The following is a 12,433-nucleotide window of genomic DNA, read 5'->3' as shown; positions in this document are numbered from 1 at the left end:
CCCTGTATACACCTACAATGATTTTTTAAACTCGAAAACAAAATATAAAATAAGTTTGTGTTAAAAACATTAATAAGAGAAGATAAATATAGGTGATTGCTTTTAATAATTTTTGTTAATTTATTTACATTGATTAAACCAATTGAATTGAAGTTATATTTATTAACTAGTGTTTATTATTGTGCATAGATTGTAGAAACGGTTGTAACTGTATAAATTATAGTTAAGCAATTAATTGTTTATTTACTGCAGTAGGTATAGATCCGTTGATGACATAAATGTAATTTAAAATTTAATTGTAATTGTAAATGTCCATATAAGCATCATTTTGATTTAGTTTGCTTGATTTATTTATTTTTGTATCATAAAAATGTATTTTATTACTTGTTTAAATAATAGAAATATAATAAACAAAAGTCCGTTTAAAAAAAAAAGCAAAGTCTAAAATATCTCTCTATATGAAATACTTGTTAATAATTGTTTAGTTAACAATTATTGTGGTTGTGGTTATTGCGAATACTTAGTTTGGTGTCTTCCATAAAAAAATAAAATTCTTCTTAGCATTATGTCAAGAGAAATATCAGTTTTTCAAAAGCCTTGCAAATGGTACGATTCAGGAAACCATGTTGCCCAAGTCGTACCATTAAGCTCCGTGCGCACTGAATAGGTATCGGCGAGAGCGAGCGGCACGACCGGTCGGAAAGTCGATTGTAGCCGCGCACTGGAGTCGCACGATCGACGGTCGAGAGTACGTCACCAGCATAAATTTGAGCATAGACGAGGAGAAGTTTATTCAAATTTAGTCAAATTCATTCGGCATTTCAAAAAATTATAAAGTATTATTACTATTTATATTTTTATGCAACTTTTTATATTTTATGCTTTATGATGGAAATTGATATTATTTAGATATTAACCAAACACACATTAATATATTTAGATCTTAACAAACCACATAAAATTAGTGAAATAGAGTGGAAGATGGGGATAAAATATACTACATGACTCTTAGCTTAACCGATTTTAACAAATTTGGTATAACTCCAAAGGGTTTAATTTGTTCTTTAAAAACAAAGCTAGATATAAAAAATAGTCAAATAAAACTTCTATTTTTAGTTTTTTAATCTAAATAAGTGTCATTACAAACATTTATATATAGCTTTTATTTTAAGTTTTTAAAATCTTTGTTTTAAGTCAGTAGTAAATAAAACGAAACTTGTGTTTACATTTGGTTAATGATTGACGTTTCGACCAATTTTAATTCGGTCTTCTTCAGAATCTATAATATACGTATAAATAATTTTCTACGTTTGTGTTAAGAAAAAATTATATATTAAACACATTGTTAGTGATAAAATTGTATTGTATATTATAGATTCTAAAGAAGACCGAATTAGAATTAGTCGAAACGTCGATCATTAAACAAAATGTAAAAAAAAGTTTCGTTTTATTCACTACTGACTTAAAACCAAGATTTTAAAAACTTAAAATATAATAAAAAAGTCAAAGAAAATTGAAAAAAGAAAAAATATAAATAGTTTTTATAGTACCGTATTATCGAAAAGGAACGGCATCAGCGATGACCATGAAATGAAGGTCGGTGCCATTTTATATGTAAATTTATATAGGAAATGTCATCAATCGTCATTTCCCATCCAACTGGATGCCGTTTTTTTCTATCATACGGTAGATATATGTACAAATATTTTATTCAAACATAAATATTATTTTCTCTATTTGTACCTTTTACGGAGCGATCAACATAGTAACATAGGATGACTATTTATCAGCTGTTATTACTAACGTCGAAACAAACCAAAAATTAAATAATATGATAAGTTTTTTGACGATATTTAAATTATTTTGACGAGAAATAAATGGGTGTAATCGGAAGGTTTTCTACGTCAGTTATTGAATAAGTGTAGTAAACAATATTCGTTACGTGCTTGTAAGAAATTTTTATAAAAAACCGCATATTAAGTATGATATGGTCTCGTACACTTTCGATTAATAATTCATCGGACATGTTTAATGTAAAACCGCTCCACTAAAAACAGTCGCTCGGCGTAGACTATTCGCCCCCTCCCATGCATTCTCTGATTTCGCCTGATGGCGCGAGTACCGCCGATAGCTCGAAGCGCACCGAGCGCACCGATCTAATGCGGTGCGCGGGCTTACATTTATTTCAACGTAAACTGAAAATTACGTGTCGCTCGCTCTCGCCGATACCTATTCAGTGCGCGCGGAGCTTTAGGGTTCCTATATCGTACCCACAATCTGAAATATATCTGACACATATCTATACAGGGTGGTCCGAATTATTCCGGAAACTTCGGCAGCATATTCTGCAGATAAAAATAAGTAAAATAAGTTTGTATATATGTAAGTCGTAAAATGCTTAGTTTCGGAGATACAGGGTGTAGAAGTTTTATTTTTATTTCGATTTTTTCCAAATAATTTTTGAAGTAACGTAAATAATTGGATGAAAATTGGTGACTAGGAGTTTTTTAACATAAGAAATTTGATTTTGATATCAATATGACTCCTGTTTGTTGGGGGCGCCACCTACATGTGTTCTAACTATTTTGAAGAGTAATAACTTTTCGTCCGTACCTGTATAAAACTACTGTGTGAAAAAATATACATTTCTGCGATTTTCTACGTAAAAAATGTTGCGAGCAACCGTTTCAAGATATTTAGAATGGAAATAGTCAATACATGTCATTATTGACAAAAAATAAAAGTGTTGGGTAAATAAATTATTTGACTAAAATGATAAATGTGGGAACTTTTTGTTTTTTGTTAATTAATCATAAATTTTTCTTCGAAAAAATTATGATACAGTTTCTGTTAAACTTTTAGCACAAAAACATTTCAAATTTATGATTTCAGTCTAATAACTATTTAACATATAATTTCGATTCAAAATATCTTGAGAACCATAACTTAAAAAACATCGTAAATGTATATTTTTACTCAGTACTTTTATACCCAGGTAAGTATTCTTGATTTATATCAAATGGGATAACCAAACTCTCTCCGTCTAAAATAATTCCATCGATATTAGACATATCTGCATTCTTTTCGAGCACTTCTGTAATAATATTATCTATGCTCTTTGATGGTGACGAATTTGCAATTGGTAAAATGGCTTGGTTGATATTTTCTAATAAAATACTGAAAATAACAATTTCCATACAGTTATGTTTGTGAATTTATTATTGACCGACCGGTCAACAGGTAAAATCCTATAGACCCAATTACTGACCAAAAGAAAGCTAAAGAATGACTCTAATAGGGATCGCATATTTGTTTTAAAAATACTAATTATAGTCAAAATATTATCATGGTCATTATTTGGCCTAAGTGTAGTTTAGTTGGCCTAAGTGTAGTTTATTTGGCCTAAGTGTAGTTAATTTATTTTTCAATAAAAAAATGTTACACTATTAAAATAGATAAAATAAAAGGAATTATAATTAGTATTGTAATAAACCAATTATTGACCGGTCGGTCAATAATTAGATTTTCTATGGTTAAACGCACCCAAATATTGACCAATAATTATTTTACATTAAATGTTATAAAATATTTAATTTAAAGTATGCATTTATCAAAAATATACCCTCGTTAATGTCTAGAAACTAAAATATAGAAGTAATGTGCTTATCTTAATTGTATTCGCCTCAAACTAACAAAGCACGCTGTTAACACCTTCAACCCCTAATAACGACTAAACGGGCTGATCAAATTACCCGAATGTGTCTTCACAGGTAGGTATTGTTTCCGCCGCGCCGTAATCGCCGTACATAGGCGTCCCACAAGGGAGCCTCTCACAATTAAAATAATTTCCAATTATATTTGTTGAATTTTGAACTATTAAAACAAGAACGTAGTAGCCGGTAATTGAATTATAATTCGTCTCAATTACTACTTAACTGTTGTAGATCATAACAAATTTGAATATAAACGTTGCATTTGAAACTTTATTATAAGCCAGAAAGTGACATTTTTTTTCTTAAAATTGCGTCATATTTTGGTCATTATATACGATATTCTAAAGGAATTTTGCTCAATAAATAAACAAAGATGTTTACCCGCCCTTTTTTACATTTTATTGCATTATTATATCTGCCCCTTCGGCCTCGTTTAAACAATTTTTACCACCGTACAAATACCTCTTCCTAGAGTTATTTGTACGGTGTGTTCTTTTTTTAGAATGGGACGAACTGTAAATAATTCTTAGGCTACTAGTTTTATAGATACCTATATACAGAGTGACCCAGGTCTCCAAAAAAGCTTTTACCTATTACGTTTTAGGTTTGTAATTTTATTTCAATTTTTACATAAGATGGGGGCCATTGTAACGCACATTTTCAAAATATTTTTGTCAACATACAGGGTGATTCTCGGGGTGATTCAAACCGCAATACATATGCTTAATACAGTTCATGAAGATTGGGACATTTAACTAAAATTTGATTGTCTGATGAAGCTACCTTTAAAAGTAATGTATTTGTAAATAAACGTAATATTCATTATTATGCGACAGAAATCCCATACTGTAGCATACAGATTTGATACTTTTAATGATAAATGCCTTCTATTGAGAGACTAAAAGGTAATTGCCTCGTATCAAAGCCATCATAATACAAGAAGAAGACCGAAAGTCAAATCTTGTCTTATATTTTCAAAAAAACACAATTTTCTCATTAAATATTGATTTTAGGTATAGGAAGTTATTAATAATACAAGATTAAACAACTATTACATAGTACTTTACAGGAAGCTATCGATTGCGAACTAACTAAATCGTTACTAATTACTAATTTTAAAAAGTTCTTTTTAAGATCAAAAAAGGTAAAACTATTCCTAAACGACTAAAAAGAACCCCTAATAACGACTAAACGGGCTGATATGTTTTAAATAAATTGGAGGCTGATTTAAAAAAGTAAATATAAAAATTATGTGAAAAACATAAACCTTAAATAAGTCTAAATGAAATGTAGGCGTTGAATTGTTTATAAATGTTTTAAAATTCTTATTTAAGAAGTATAAAGACAAAATCGGCCAATAATTGGCGATCGGTCACTAATTGGCTACTTACCATACGGACGAAAAGTTATTACTCTTTAAACCAGTTAAAAAATATGTAGGTGGCGCCCCCTACAAGGAGTAGTCATATTGACATCAAAATCAAATTTCTCATGTCAAAAAACTCCCAGACCCAATTTTCATCCAAATATTGACGTTACTTCATAAATTATTTGGAAAAAAAAAGTGTCTACACCCTGCATCTCCGAAACTAAGCATTTTAGGACATACATTTATACGAATTTTTTAACTTATTTTCATCTACAAGAATAGGCTGTAAAGTTCCGGAATACAGTTTGGACCACCCTGTATAATGAAAAAAGCCCGTTTTTTAAAAAGCAAAGTTTAAAATATATCTCTAAATGAAATACTTGTTAATAAAATTTATTAATAAACCGTGGTGGTGATATTTGCGAATACCTACTTAGTTTGATCTCTTCCATAAAAAAAAAAGATTTTTATTAGCACTATGCCAACAGAAATATAAATTTTTCAAAAGCCTTGCAAATGGTACGATTCAGGAAAAATTAAATAATTTATAATTAAAATTAATTAATTAATTTTTTTATTTTCATTTTATTTATTTATTTTAAGATATTATTAATTGACTATGTCAATACATTGTATTTGGTGCATAGTATTGCTAATAAGTATTAGCAAATACAATGTCAACAACTTTGTTGACTAAAGTTTAACTAGGTAATGAGTTTCTATTTGCTTTTTTTAGGAATTGGTGGAGGAGTCAGCTTTCCAGGTATGCACGTAATGTTAGCACATTGGGCACCTCCCAATGAAAGAAGTGTTATGAGCAGTATTGTGTATGCAGGCACTGCGCTAGGTACAGTAGTAAGTACCTTTTAAGTTCCTTTCTGTCTGTAAAATACATATTTTTCAACTGTTACAGTGGATGATATAGATAATAAAAAAGTTAAAGATTTATATATTAGATTACTTAACATTACTTAATCATTTTAGGTATTCATGCTGGTATCTGGCTTGATAGCAGGCAAAATAGGTTGGCAGTACATTTTCTATCTCGAAGGAGCTATCAGCGCTGCTTGGTTGCTTCTCTGGGGTATCCTGGTAGCTGACACGCCGGCGAAACAAATATATGTTGATAAAAAAACACTGAAAAGCACATATTTGTTTTCTACTGAAAATAATTCCAAAATAACTTGCAATCTGGCAACATCGAAGATGTGCACATGCGTAGTGTCTGTGACTATATGCAGCAAAAACTCGTTTCAAGGTCAGCCACCGGATCCACACCATTACCATTTTTTTTATGAAAATATAAAAACACTTGTTATAAAGTCCTAAAGCAAGTAACAAAATATATTAAACTTTAAATCATTTGAAAATGTTAAGATGTTAGGTTAGGTTATAATGAAAGAAGAATCTGTGCAAGTAGTTTAAAATGTTTGTGTTCTTTAGGAAAAATTGAAGATGCCCTGGAAGGCAGTTTTCCTGTCGCCTGCTTTCCTAGCCATCTTAATAGCGCACACTTGTTCAAACTGGGGATGGTACATGGTACTTATCGAGTTGCCTCTGTATATGAAGAGCGTGCTCAAGTTCAAGATATCAGAAAATGCTGTTCTGACGGCATTACCTTTCTTCTGCATGTGGTTGTTCTCGATGGTACTGAGCAAACTGTTGGACTCTTTGCGAGGAAGAAATGTAAGTATTTTTGTATATTAACCTGATTAACAGTCGTTTATATACCGTGCTGGCAACTCTTACTTTTGGGTCGGTATTTACATGTGTGGAAATAAATCGCATAGGGATCTTATTAAGTCGGAGTGAGAGAAATGCGACGGTATGCAGTTGCGGCGTTGCCACACTACTCCGGTACGCCTTTATGAAGTAAAGTAAAATTACGATTGAGCATCTGAAATGGAATTATAAGGATCTCGTTAAAGTGTCTATATTTTTTATAACGAGAAAACGTCAGTAATCGCAATAATTTAAAAACTCAACTTTTTAAAACATAACAGGCGATAACTCAAGAACTACTTTAGATATTGAAACTTTTTTTTATTTCGAAGTCTTTTTTAAGAAAGTTTGTTGTGTTTATTGTTTTTTTCCATTTAAATTAAAGAAAACATCCATTTACTTTTAGTCTCGTTTTTAGTGCATTGCAAAAATCAATCGTGTATCTTTTTTATTTATAAAGATTTTCACATACTGTCTGCGAAGAAAATATAGCAAAAATAAAAAGCAATATAGCAATAAATATTCTAATGGATTTCGAGATATCGATTTTTGAATTCAGAGTTCTAATAGCGACGACCACTGTCGAACACCAACTCAATTCCACTTATTTTTACCAAAAGTACAAGTGTTTCTAACTTGCACTTAAAAATTTACATGCTATAGGAAAAATTACAACGACTCGTTAATAAATAAACAAATAAAGCACTGTTCCCTAGAATTTTAAGCACTGATATGGTAGTGATTGGGTCGACCGGTCGACCGACACAAATCTGCTATATCCCCTTCCACGGCTCTTAGCAATGTACACAGCCTCTCAGTTTATTTCATACGTTTGGCAACGTTTTTACTGTTTTCTCTTTGTTCAGTACATTATAAACGCATTGTACTCTTCTTACATACGGAAATCTCGACCCAAGACTAACCTTTGTCAGCCCTTAGTATTAACAGTTGTGGTCCTTATACGAGATCCTTGTAGCGTGCAAACTTATATAGGACACTGTGTATAGTATCGATATTTTTTTTTAAACTAAGTATCAGAGTTTTTGTTTAATTAAGTGGAGTATACAAAATTCTGTTTCATTTGTTCTCTACGTTTTTGTGATTTGTAATCTTTTGGCAGTACCTAAAGTTTAAGGCAGACCAACTATCAACAGAAATAAAAATCTCTAGTCTGCCGCGGTTCTTGAAGCATATACAATTGTACGATTTCTGACAACATATTATATTTGCAGAAAATCACAACGACCACAGCTAGAAAACTAGCCACAGGATGCGCTAGCTTCATACCGCTGATATGTTTCGTCGCCCTGTGTTACGTGGACAACAGAGGAGCTGCAGTAGCTCTGATGACCATCGCCATTACAGCCATCGGTGGAATGTTCTGCGGATTTTTATCGAACCATATTGACATTGCTCCGAACTACGCCGGAACACTCATGGCATTGACCAACACTGTAGCTACAATTCCCGGTATTGCAGTTCCTATTTTCGTCAGTGAACTGACCAAAAAAGACGTAAGTATACCAATAATTTTGTCCTGTTTTATAATAGTTATTTACAGTACAAGTGTGTTTATGAACATGATTATAACAACGAGTGTGAACGATTAGAACGACGAGGTCGTGTGATTAGAACGAATCGTTCTAATCACACGAGTGTTGTAATCATGTTTAAACGCATGTGTCATGTACAACGTTTTATCTACAACCGAAAAATAAGAAAATGCTGTTTTAATTTTCGTCTATTAGTCGCCCACCTTCAACACCTTTAACTATGACATTTGTCACATTTTTTTCTGATAAGTCAGTTTGCCCTGTCAAGTAAACGCGAGCACTTTTTGCCCAGAAAAATCATTTTAAAAATTACGATGAGCGATTCCCAAAGTCTCCCTTCAGATGTAGAAGTTGCCGCAGTACGTGCCACGGAAACATTATTGCCGGAAAAGTTAATATATTTAGATGTTCGTAGTTGTTTTTCATTATTATAAAAACTAGTTGTGTTATAGATTCATAACACCACTAGTTGTGTTATGAATCTCATAACGATCGGTCGGAAAGTCGATTGTAGCCGCGCACTGGAGTCGCACGATCGACGGTCGAGAGTACGTCAGCAGCATAAATTTGAGCATAGACGAGGAGAAGTTTTTTCAAATTTAGTCAAATTCATTCGGCATTTCAAAAAATTATAAAGTATTATTATTATTTATATTTTTATGCAACTTTTTATATTTTATGCTTTATGATGGAAATTGATATTATTTAGATCTTAACCAAACACACATAAATATATTTAGATCTTAACAAACCACATAAAATTAGTGAAATAGAGTGGAAGATGGGGATAAAATATACTACATGACTCTTAGCTTGACCGATTTTAACAAATTTGGTATAACTCAAAAGGGTTTAATTTGTTCTTTAAAAACAAAGCTAGATATGAAAAATAGTCCAATAAAACTTCTATTTTAGTTTTTAATCTAAATAAGTGTCATTACAAACATTTATATATAGCTTTTATTTTAAGTTTTTAAAATCTTTGTTTTAAGTCAGTAGTAAATAAAACGAAACTTGTGTTTGCATTTTGTTTAATGATTGACGTTTCGACCAATTTTAATTCGGTCTTCTTCAGAATCTATAATATACGTATAAATAATTTTCTACGTTTGTGGTAAGAAAAAATTATATATTAAACACATTGATAGTGTGTTGTATATTATAGATTCTAAAGAAGACCGAATTAAAATTAGTCGAAACATCAATCATTAAACTTATAACCAAGATTTTAAAAACTTAAAATATAATAAAAAAGTCAAAGAAAATTGAAAAAAGAAAAAATATAAATAGTTTTTATAGTACCGTATTATCGAAAAGGAACGGCATCAGCGATGACCATGAAATGAAGGTCGGTGGCATTTTATATGTAAATTTATATAGGAAATGTCATCAATCGTCATTTCCCATCCAACTGGACGCCGTTTTTTTCTATCATACGGTAGATATATGTACAAATATTTTATTCAAACATAAATATTATTTTCTCTATTTGTACCTTTTACGGAGCGATCAATATAGTAACATACGATGACTATTTATCAGCTGTTGTTACTAACGTCAAAACAAACCAAAAATTAAATAATATGATAAGTTTTTTGACGATATTTAAATTCGATTTTCAAAATAATGTGAGATAATCAAAACGAGATGCGAAATAAATGGGTTTAATCGGAAGGTTTTCTAAGTCAGTTATTGAATAAGTGTAGTAAACAATATAGGTTACGTGCTTGTAAGAAATTTTTATAAAAAACGCATATTAAGTATGATATGGTCTCGTACACTTTCGATTAATAATTCATCGGACATGTTTAATGTAAAACAGCTCCACTAAAAACAGTCGCTCGGCGTAGACTATTCGCCCCCTCCCATGCATTCTCTGATTCCGCCTGATGGCGCGAGTACCGCCGATAGCTCGAAGCGCACCGAGCGCATCGAGCGCACCGATCTAATCCGGTGCACAGACTTACATTTATTTCAACGTAAACTGAAAATTACGTGTCGCTCGCTCTCGCCGATACCTATTCAGTGCGCGCGGAGCTTAACTGAAATACTAAAAAAATAGTGATGTAAAAACGTTATAACTAAACGGTTGTAGATAAATGTATTTAAACGCTTAAACATGTTATAAATTTTTATATATAATCATTCAATTTTATAAATACAAAGTCAAAAATTGTACAGGGAGGGCCAGATTGGACGCTTTTAAAAGGAAACACCCTTTTCTATAGGAGATAGACGAAAAATAATATCTGAGCTCAATTTTTATCAAAAACATGATGGTGAAAATCGCACATCGATATATGTTACCGTTTCGAAGTTACTGGGTGTTCTTCAAAAATGTGCATTATTAAAAAATCGTTGTTTTTACTATGGAAAATTTTGTATTTTTATCATACATTTATATGCATTTCCAAAGCACCTTTTATGTAGAGTTTAATGGTTTAAGTATATTTTTTTTAAATTAATAATTTAAGAATTATCAACAGAAAATTTGATTTTATATATGGGACACCTTAATAATTTAATTAATTGAAAAGAATTTAAAATTACCTTTTCAAAAATATAGCATACTTGACATTTTGCTCGATACCTCTTCGAGATATAGAGTTTTAAAAAATTCGCCCACTTTGAATAAGTAGGCTTTGAACGGCGCCGGCTGTAATGCAAATTTTTTTTATTTAATTAAAAATATACAGGGTGTCCGAAATAAAAAATCAATTTTTCTGTTAATAACTCTTAAATTATTAATTTAAAAAATATATATTTAAACGATTAAATTCTACGTAAAAAGGTGTTTTGGAAATGTTTTCATAAAAATACAAAATTTTCCATAATAAAAAAGTTGCATCGATTTGTTAAAAAATGCACATTTTTTAAAATACCCGTAACTCCGAAACGGTAGCAGATATCGAAGTGCCGTTTTCACCATCATGTTTTTGATAAAAATTGAGCTCCAGACACCGATATTATTTATTGTCTATCTCCTATAGATAAGGACGTTTCCCGTTAAAAGCGTCCAATGTGACCCACCCTGTACATTTTCAAGAAGACAATAAAAAGCCAAAAAAAAAAGAAAAGAAAACTCTGTCAATTATTAGTAAATTATAATTTTAAAGTCTCAAGATTAAATTTGTATCATGAATAACGAAAGCAAATGTTCTACTCCTTTTTCAGGACTCCATTTCTTCCTGGAGGATAATATTTTGGGTGACGATAGTACTTTACATAGTCGAAATCGTGGTTTATATGGCATTCGGATCTGGAGAGGAACAGAAATGGAACAGAGCAGGACAGATTGAAGTTGGTGAATCTCAACCGTTAAAGTCACAAATTAGTCCGACTACAAATAAAAGTGACAAAATATAAATGTTTTTTTTATTAAAAATTTATACATCGTGTATTGTCTATGTCTCAAATAATATGTTAGATAATAATTTATCAACATAGAACCATCCTGTAATTTAACTAAAGTCTGCCCAACTTGTTAGGGATGATTTCGACAATGCCGTCTCTAAATAACCAAAAGAAATAAAGTGACAGCTACAACTCACTCACTCTTAGAGATAGACTATAACTGTCTTTCATTGGACAGACTATAATTTATTTTTTTATTGTACAGTATTGGCTTTCTAGAACAGAATATACAGTTACATACAGATTGTTAACTGGACAGTTACCTATAGGGGAACAGAATGGCAACACTGACTATTGAGAACGCATGCACTTATAGGATTTTCTGCCGACTCGTCCCGTCGCGTCATCTATCGATGAGCGGGCCGAGTTTGCCATATTTCAACCATAAAGCTTTTGCTGCGGGTAATAAACAAATTAACAACCTGTAGAGTTAAACTTACTAAGATTCTATAGGTTTTATCTTCATTTCTTCATTCAAAAAAAAATGACCAAATTGATATTTATTCGATTAATTCTTACAAATTTGATTGTAACTGTATTTTTGTACAACTTTTTTTAGGTTGAAGCTTTGAATAAGAAGACTAAGGAAGGAGCATAATGCTATCCATGTATTCATGCATGGTGGGCGGAAAAAGCACCATAAAAGCACTCTAGGGTGGGCA

General features: G+C 31.3%; 1 protein-coding gene across 1 annotated transcript in view; it reads left to right on the top strand.

Moving 5' to 3' along the window:
• The window catches only part of LOC115888724 (sialin-like), a 32,960-nt gene extending 20,527 nt beyond the window's left edge, over nucleotides 1–12,433 (top strand). Inside the window, exons 5-9 of the mRNA XM_030908546.1 lie at nucleotides 5,819–5,937; nucleotides 6,067–6,276; nucleotides 6,526–6,768; nucleotides 8,037–8,318; nucleotides 11,532–12,433. Coding sequence (XP_030764406.1) covers nucleotides 5,819–5,937; nucleotides 6,067–6,276; nucleotides 6,526–6,768; nucleotides 8,037–8,318; nucleotides 11,532–11,723 — 1,046 coding nt within the window. The 3' untranslated portion in view covers nucleotides 11,724–12,433. The remainder of the gene's footprint in view (nucleotides 1–5,818; nucleotides 5,938–6,066; nucleotides 6,277–6,525; nucleotides 6,769–8,036; nucleotides 8,319–11,531) is intronic.

The sequence above is a fragment of the Sitophilus oryzae genome, unplaced genomic scaffold (genome assembly GCF_002938485.1).
Source record: "Sitophilus oryzae breed Bouriz unplaced genomic scaffold, Soryzae_2.0 scaffold_1167_pilon_pilon, whole genome shotgun sequence".
NCBI classification, from domain to species: domain Eukaryota; kingdom Metazoa; phylum Arthropoda; class Insecta; order Coleoptera; family Curculionidae; genus Sitophilus; species Sitophilus oryzae.
Note: the sequence above shows the minus strand (reverse complement) of the source record. Positions and strands in the feature narration are given on the sequence as shown.